This window comes from Protopterus annectens, chromosome 3.part1 (assembly GCF_019279795.1).
Source record: "Protopterus annectens isolate FY-2018-M chromosome 3.part1, PAN1.0, whole genome shotgun sequence".
NCBI classification, from domain to species: Eukaryota; Metazoa; Chordata; order Ceratodontiformes; family Protopteridae; genus Protopterus; species Protopterus annectens.
In genome coordinates, this window is record NC_056732.1 from 1,527,098,334 (window position 1) to 1,527,107,657 (window position 9,324).

A 9,324-nucleotide genomic window follows, 5' to 3' on the forward strand; every position below is an offset into this window, starting at 1 on the left:
GAAGAGCATCGAAACCACACTGCAAAGAATGTTTTCCAACTTGATCTGAAGCATGAACCAACTCCTGCAATTCCTTACACTCTATACCCTCAGATAAAGCATCCACCTTAGATTTCAATTGGCCTAACAAAAAATTCTGATACTTCAGCATATGAAACTGGCAATTTAAAGCCCTCATGGCTAACGTAGAAGAGGTGTACACTTTTTTCCCCACCTATCCAACACTCTAGAATCTTTATCCAAAGGAACTGGATTCTTAACCACAGAAGCCCTGACACCCTTCGGCCCTTGAATAATAGTTTCCGGGTCAGCTCTAGGACTCTTATACAAATATTTATGTGCTTCTGGAACTCTGTAATATCTGTCTGGCTTGACAGGGCAGGGGTAAAGAATCAGGATTAAGTGAAGCTTCAGAAAAAACATCCTGAACAACATCTAAGACAGGGGGAATAGCCAAAGGCCTATGTTGTGGTAAAAACAAAAATTCCCTAAGCCTTTTTCGAGAATCTGAAAAATCCTGACCTTCCCACTTGAAATGTTCCCTCATGGAATGTAAAGTTTCAGAAAATCCTCTGGAGGAGAAGCAGAAGGACAGGAATCCTCTGCATCCGAATCTGAATAGGGAGGGTAATCCTGAATATCCTCAGCTGAGGACTCAGAGTAGTCTGAAGAATGCTCCATTCCCTCTAAATCTGTCTCCACCCTAGGCCTCTTCTCTGGGGGGGGGCAAAGATCCCCTGATCAAAGTAATCAAATCCTCTGCCATTTTCAACATATGTTTTTTAGGAACAGAAGCTGAAGAACTAGGGCTATGGCCAGTACCAGTAAGACCAGGTTTAGCCTTAGCATGGCCTTTAGCCACTGAGGTAGAAGGCCTAATAACCTTTTGTAAGGATGGAACTACAGATATCTGAGAAGCACCCTCGGCCTGGCCTAACTCCTGAGAGGCCAAATCCTGCAAAAGTAAAGGTTCCCCCTGGGATTCAGCCGAGACCACGGCCGGATCCACAGATTCAACCGGAGGTTCCATAGAACCAGCGTCCGCAACGGACGACTCATCCGGTTTAGACATTAAAGATTTATCTTTACGTTTTTTAGCGGTAGCGGGCGTCGGAGGATCCGACAGCATGTTGTAGTTACACCGCTTACCGAAAACAAGCCTGGCACATCTAATCTTCGTTTAATGGTGCGCTTATTAAATCTAGCGCAAAAGCGACATCTGACTACGTCGTGTTCAGGCCCCAAGCAAGGAATACAGAGAGAATGATAGTCCCTATGAGGTATCTGTTTCCCACAAGAAATACAATTATTAACTTTTTCTGACATCCGGATTAACTGAGGCAAGAAAAGACAAAAATTTTCCCCAACGGGGTACTTAGCCCAACTTGGTCTTCGGTCTGAAACTCGATAATTGAAAATTTCAGAACACCGAACGGCACTTGCAAACGCTGCTTCTGCTTCGGATCACGCGGCAAGAAAGACTGGGGATATGGCGTCGGTCATCCGCTTAAGTACTACTACATACTGACGTCAGCTCCGGGCGTCCATGACCGACGCCAGCCTAACTCTTTGGTATTCGGGCCGACCGAGGACAGCGGACTACCCACAGGTTATGACTGCAGCAATGTGAGACGAAGAACATCAAAGCATTTCAGATTCTCACATTCAAACTGGAAGCTACAGATCCCCCTCTATGACCCAGGAAACTCATAATGTATTTAAACTTACTGGAAACAAAATCCAATCTAATACCATATTCATGGACGACATTAATTAACCCACTATTAGCTGGTAATCATATATGACGCCAAATGTGCACACACAGAGATTCCTGGATTTTGTAAACACAAACTCCATGAACCAGATTGTCAATACATCGACCAGGGGTGCAAACATACTGGATCAGGTCCTCAGTAGTACGGGAGAGTGCCGCAGACTCCATAGTATAATGTTTTCCCTGGTAAGGTCAGACCACAAAATGGTCTTCTCTGAAGTAAAATTAAAACCTGGAACCCCAGCTAACCCTGGAATGTTCAAGAACTACTCTAAGCCTACCTCCGTACAATTAAGTGATAACCTGGCAAAATTTCAAGCCTCCATAAATCCTGGGAACACTGCTGCCTACACAGAACTGTTCACAGAAACCCTAAACAGGCATGTTAATAGCTGCACAGAGGCAGCTGTACCCACCAGGAAGAAGTACAGAACTAACTCAAAAAGCAAAACACCCTGGCAGAATCACAACTTCAGTATGCTGTAAAACAGAAGGAAGAAAATCATGGCAAAAATTACGAAGTGTAGCACCCTGCAGAATAAAAGCATTCTCATCAAACTAAACAAACAACTCAGAGGACAAATAAAGTCTAACAAACCCACATTTGTGGTAAATTTGGCCTCCCAGGTCAAGGACAACCACAAGGAATTCTTTAGCTATGTCTACAGCCGCAAAGACAATACATAATTGTATGCAGAGCTCATTGTGATCCAGCATATATAGAAAACCTACTGGTTGACAAATTCAGCTTCAACTTTAAACTTCTCTCCCCCTTAGCATCCCCTCAGAGAATACCATCAAATACAACTCCCCCCCTACTGTCACCACTAGGGAACAGGTCCTTAATCCTCTCTCTAAGGCCCAGAACATCATATCAATGGACCCAGACAATATTCCAGGATGCCTTCTAAACAGCATGAAACATGACCTACCAGGCCCTCTGGAATTACTATTTAACTGTAGCCTCCAAACAGGCTTCTTGGCTGAGGAATGGAGAGCAGTAACAGTCATCCCTCTACAAAAAGGTGTGCCATCTACAGACCCTGGAAACTGCAGACCCACAAGTCTCACTGGTCTCATATGCAAAGCCATGGAAAGAATTATCATGGACGTGATCAATAATGACATACAAAACCTCCAAACACGGGATCCAGGCCATTCTGGTTTCATCAAGGACAGGTCATGCCTATTCAACCCTGGTGGACTTCTTTGAGAAGGTCACTAAAGCAATGGATGAGGGAAAAGGGGTTCACACTGCCTACTTTGACCTGCCCAAGGCATTTGACACAAAACCCTACTTGGAATTGTTGACAAACTCAGGAGATTAAATATAAACCTTCATGTCACCTAATGGATTGCCAGCTGTCTCACAGACAGGATTCAGGAAGTTTGAATTGGGAGTCCACCTCTACAAAGAGGCCAGTCCCAAGTGGAGTCCTTGAATTTGGCACTGGGACTGCTTCTTTTTGGTGTTTACTTCTCTGAAGTCAAAGCAAAGGTCAGTGGTCTCTGTCTGACTAAATTTCAGCTGACTGTAAACTAGGAGCAGTCAAAGAATCCCCCACCGACACAAATGTTCTCCAGGAAGGGCTAACACAGACAAATTACTGGTGTCGGAGGCATGAACTAAAACTAAATTCCAAGAATTGCATAATAGTAACCAAATTCCAAGAATTGCATAATAATATCCTTTGGGAAGTCATCCACCTCCGGTTTGTATCATATTGATAACACACCCCTAAGAACTGACCTAGAAGTCAGGGACTAGGGGACACACATAATTAGTAAACTAGCCTTTGATCATTGTGTGTCTACAGTAGTGAGGGAATTATTCCATGTTGTGCAGCTTATAAACAAAGGTATGGCATCTGGGTCCAAGGAGGTCATTGTTCCACTGTATTCATCATGACCTATTATTAAGTACAATGCCCCCTTTGGTATGTACCTAACTGTAGGCACATTCAAAAATTGGAAGGCACACAGTGGTTTCTCACTAAAACAATACAGGGCATAAGTAACATGTCCAATGCAGACCACATTTAGGTCCTATCCCTGTATTCTGTCTCCTACAGGCTGTTGTGGGCATACAAGGCATTGCTGGATGTCAAGCTGACAGGCCTCTTGCATATCCACAAAACAAACAGCACATGAATTACTCATTTTAAAGACTTAAAGCTTGCCTATGATATAAATAGGACCTGCTGGAGAGACAGGTATGTATCCCAGAGTCTACCCTGTCTCTGGAACAGGCTCCCCATCCAAGTGAAGCAGAGTTCCTCCCTAACCCAATTCAAATGAACTTGGACAGCTGGATGAGGAACAGAAAATTCATCACTGGTATGGCACCTAGGTCTCTAATGGACACAGGCAGCCTGTAAATGGTTCATCTCGCAGGCTCCTGCTTCTATATATTTTATCTTCCAAGTCCCTGCTCACATTTATCAAGGGTACCAGAACATGGTTAGAGATGTGAACACATGGCTAGGTATAAAAAGGTCCTGTAATACCAGCCCAGTACACCCAAAAACCTATGAAACCCAAAAGAGCAGTATCCCACAGAAGCAGCAGACTATATAGCTGCTAGCAGAACCTGAGGTACATCAGGACAGTACAATACAGTAGTAAGATTATAAAGGATAAGCTAAAAAAAGTTTTAAATGTAAGACTCAAAGTAAAAGATTGTACCGAGAATGTGGTGGCAAATGACGGAATAGGTGGTAACAAGACACCTACAGAGGAAACAGTAGCAGAGGGAACAGACATAAAACAGATGAAATTTACACACGCATAATGCGACATATATACACACAAGACACACACACGCGACGACGACGACGTGACAATACATACACACACACACACACACACACACAAGGAAATTAAGGACAGATTGAGGACTGGAGCTGTGGCAAAAAAGGCAGCCAGAAAACAGCAGGGGGTACCCATATGGTAAGCAATGCAATGGTGCCTCTCCATTTATAACATTCATCTGTCTATGACAGCATTCTCAGAATCAGCACATGCAGACAGTTCTGGTGAGACAATCATTGTTAAAGTAGTGCCTAAACCATTAAAAACTGCAGGTAATTCAGTACTGGGATGTGAAGTAACCTTACCACACTAAGTAGAAAATAATTATTCAGCTTTCCTTTAAGTTTCACTTCAGGTGATCACTCTCAGGGATGAAAGTGGATTGTTTAATTCTATAAGTAATCCTTAAGGAATCCTATTTGAGCAAACAGTTTAAAAATTACAGTCAAGATCATTCATTACTAAAGTACACCTGCTAAACTTATAGTGAATTCAGTTTTTGCAGGTAGGGAATGAACACAGTGTTAAATATAAACCTTCATGTCACCTAATGGATTGCCAGCTGTCTCACAGACAGGATTCAGGAAGTTTGAATTGGGAGTCCACCTCTACAAAGAGGCCAGTCCCAAGTGAAGTCCTTGAATTTGGCATGGGGACTGCTTCTTTTTGGTGTTTACTTCTCTGAAGTCAAAGCAAAGGTCATTGGTCTCTGTCTGACTAAATTTCAGCTGACTGTAAACTAGGAGCAGTCAAAGAATCCCCCGCCGACAAAAATGTTCTCCAGGAAGGGCTAACACAGACAAATTACTGGTGTCGGAGGCATGAACTAAAACTAAATTCCAAGAATTGCATAATAGTATCCAAATTCCAAGAATTGCATAATAATATCCTTTGGGAAGTCATCCACCTCCGGTTTGTATCATATTGATAACACACCCCTAAGAACTGACCTAGAAGTCAGGGACTAGGGGACACACATAATTAGTAAACTAGCCTTTGATCATTGTGCGTCTACAGTAGTGAGGAAATTATTCCATGTTGTGCAGCTTATAAACAAAGGTATGGCATCTGGGTCCAAGGAGGTCATTGTTCCACTGTATTCATCATGACCTATTATTAAGTACAATGCCCCCTTTGGTATGTACCTAACTGTAGGCACATTCAAAATTGGAAGGCACACAGTGGTTGCTCACTAAAACAATACAGGGCATAAGTAACATGTCCAATGCAGATCACATTTAGGTCCTATCCCTGTATTCTGTCTCCTACAGGCTGTTGTGGGCATACAAGGCATTGCTGGATGTCAAGCTGACAGGCCTCTTGCATATCCACAAAACAAACAGCACAAGAATTACTCATTTTAAAGACTTAAAGCTTGCCTATGATATAAATAGGACCTGCTGGAGAGACAGGTATGTATCCCAGAGTCTACCCTGTCTCTGGAACAGGCTCCCCATCCAAGTGAAGCAGAGTTCCTCCCTAACCCCATTCAAATGAACTTGGACAGCTGGATGAGGAACAGAAAATTCATCACTGGTATCTAGCATCTGTCTTTTGAACTGTTGGTAATGGGTGATCACATGTGATATAAACTTCATCATTTTCTATGATGCTTTGTGGCTCGTGTTTCCAGTGTTTTTCAGCCACTTCAATAACATAATGTTTGCACAATCCCCAGTGAACAGTCTTGCCACATTATTATGGCTTTCAGTATACAGTCCTTCTGCCATTAGTGTATCACAACCAGAAACAAGGTATGTGACTGTTTCCAATTTGGTTTTACAAAACCTACATTTGTCCATTTCCCCCACATGTTCAATTGACTCTGTAAACCAACGTGTACGTAGTCCATTATCTTGGGCTGCCATTATTAACCTTTCATCTCTTGGTTTGAATTCGCCTCTCCTTAACCATTCCTGCATTCGTTCCTGATCAACATGAGGTTCTTCCAGAAGTGTTCTATACTTGCAACAATATTTTTGCTTTTTCCACATTTCTTGCCTTCTCATCTGGTCCTTCACCTTCTATTCTTCTTTTGTTTTTTGGCAGATTCAGTTGCTGCCTGAGTTTTATCTACTTCTGGTTTGACTTCCATTCCTGCCGATATGTTTCTGCTGACCTCACAAGGCCAAAACATAGTGAAAGTTTTCAAACATGAGGAGAATAAAGGTAAGAAGATATGTTTGGAGTCCCACGAGTGCAGATCTATATATGTAATCAATTTCAAGGAGGTCCATCCCTCCTTCGGAACGGGTAATATATAATCTTGGTATGCACTGATTTTTATAAATCATTTGGTGAGCATGAAGCATCCTTCTTGTTTTCCTATCTAATCTATCCAACACATTTTGGGGCCAGTCAATCATTCCAAAACTGTAAGTTAGGACAGGAAGAGCAAATTGGTTTATACCTTGTATTTTGTTCCTAGATGTCAATGCTGTTTTCAGAATTAATTTAAGTCTTCTAAAGTATTCCTTACTAAGTTTTATTTGCATTTGTTCATCTTTTACTGCTGATACTTCATCAATTTCCAAATACTTATACACTCCCTCTTGCTCAAGTTCTTTTATATCACATTCTTGTCCTACACATGTTTTCTTGGAGCTGCAGTTTTCCTGTTTTAAAGGTTGCTTTTGCACACTGTATAACAAGACCAAATGACATTCTTATATAATCTGAAAAAGTTCTGACAACCTGCAGCTGTGCTTTCAGTTCCTCATCTGATGAGCTATACAGTTTTAAATCACTGACAAAAGAAGATGAGAAGTCTTTACGCTTGTTTTTCTAGGAGCCAAACTGTAGCCATGGCCTAAGCTGTTAAGTAAACAGCTTAATGGGTTAATGGCAAGGCAGAATAGGAACGGTGACAAAGAGTCACCCTGTAATAATCTATCCTTTATCACAGCTTAACTGCAAAGGGGTCTGCCACTGTGTCATGGTCACTGTAATGTAGTCGATCAGTGTAGGGTGCATCTAATACATTTTAAGCACTCTTTTACCCATGAATGTTTTTATAGTTAGGGCTTGCACATGTACAATGAAATCTAAGTCCTATACATTCACACACATTATGGAGAAGGCAAAGGTTCCCCTCCCTTTTTCATGCTCCATGGCATGTCACCTACAGTTTTTCAACTTAAGATGTATTCCTTTCACTTCTAAAACAGATGAAGGCTGTTCTTCAAATGTGCATACCTCTCTTCACTACAAAACACTGCAGCAATTAACATGTGTTTTCTCAGCACAGTATCTATGTGACAAGTCATGAAACTGATGTGTATGCTGTTGATAGAGATCCTACCTAAAGCTAAGGCCAGTACTATCACACTACAGTTAAAAATCAGGACTTACCGATGATATTAAGAAACTAATGATCATTCCAAGTGAATGTGATAAAAGCAATGCTGTGGAACAAAAGCAGTTTAAGCTTACTCTTGGTGATGCCTAATACCTTACCGCTTTGTACTGGAAAAGTTCTGCCAACTCATTCCTGGTCTCTGATGCATTAGCGTTCCCCTTCCAGTGATCAGGCATATAATGAATATGAGCGAGTACACACTGCAGCAGCTGTTCAGGATTCCAAACCATGTGTTCGTCAGGAATAAAGGTCCTACATAAACAAGGGCACAACATCAAAAAATAGTCTGTACATTCACAAAACTACATTCATTTTTTGGGAGGGGGCTGTAAAGTGTTTTCATGTTACACACATTCTTACCTGGAAATAGTGATAACAATGCCCAAAATGGTAATTGCTGTCAAGATATGCTGAACTGTCAGGACATCTTCATCGTACACTGTCAGGGTTATAAGGACGGCAAGTATAGATCCCGAAAAGAAGGCTATGTTCTTGGCTGCCACTGTTAAAAGTGGTGAAATAAAAGAGTTCATATACTTGGAGGCTGGTTTGTAACCCCTGCTGAGACGCATTTGTAACTCATGCTCTAGTTCATTAAAGTGCCTCAGGTAGAGTCGTCCAAAAAGTGACCAGCGCCTGGCCCCCAAACTTCCTGGCTCTCGCTTAATAATCTCAGCATAGCTGAAAAAAGCATACAGAATCTGCCAAACAAGTATCAGGGGACAGAGCAAGAGATTGGCAAGTCCAATGAGGCAGATAGTACGGCTCAAATGTTGTGCCAGTTCTAACCGATTCCCAGCTCGCTTGTACTTGGGATGCAAGTTCCATTTGTTCTGAAAAAGGGACCCTGGGCCCCAAAATAATATCAGCTCAAAGTTGTACTTTAAGCCCTGAGTTAGGAAAATCACTTCTCCCCATCCAGGCAGATGAAAACGGATAGGCAGCAGGGACTTGTTGACCATTGCCACCATGTAATTCTTGAAGCGCAAGATACGGTGATATATGTCAAGCTCTGTCAGTTCCTTCTTATGAACGCACATCTGATGCTCTCGCTGGATGGAGATCAATCTTTGCTGCACTTCTTGCCATGTAAAATTGCACAATTCAACCTGTGATGTGGTACAGGTAAACACAAAGGGAGACTATCAGCAAACTAAACTATGTAGTGCAGTAGCATAATATAGCATTTTGTCATACAGATATCTTATTCTTTTTTTATTATAATTATTTACTTGCTTTTGTTTACCAGGTTTGCCCATCTGGGGTTAGTCAAAAAAACATTTCCAGCAGAAGCCTATTCAGTAACATCCATTAATTGCAGACGTGTGTATTAAATATATGTGTATGTATATATATATATATATATATATATATATATATA

General features: G+C 41.6%; 1 protein-coding gene across 1 annotated transcript in view; it reads right to left on the minus strand.

Annotated features, from left to right (window-relative positions):
• The window catches only part of LOC122798552 (autophagy-related protein 9A-like), a 1,381,959-nt gene that overhangs the window by 522,593 nt on the left and 850,042 nt on the right, over positions 1-9,324 (minus strand). Inside the window, exons 10-11 of the mRNA XM_044067604.1 lie at positions 8,304-9,052; positions 8,042-8,195 (exon numbers count right to left, since the gene is read on the minus strand). Of these exons, the coding sequence (XP_043923539.1) occupies positions 8,042-8,195; positions 8,304-9,052 (903 nt within the window). The remainder of the gene's footprint in view (positions 1-8,041; positions 8,196-8,303; positions 9,053-9,324) is intronic.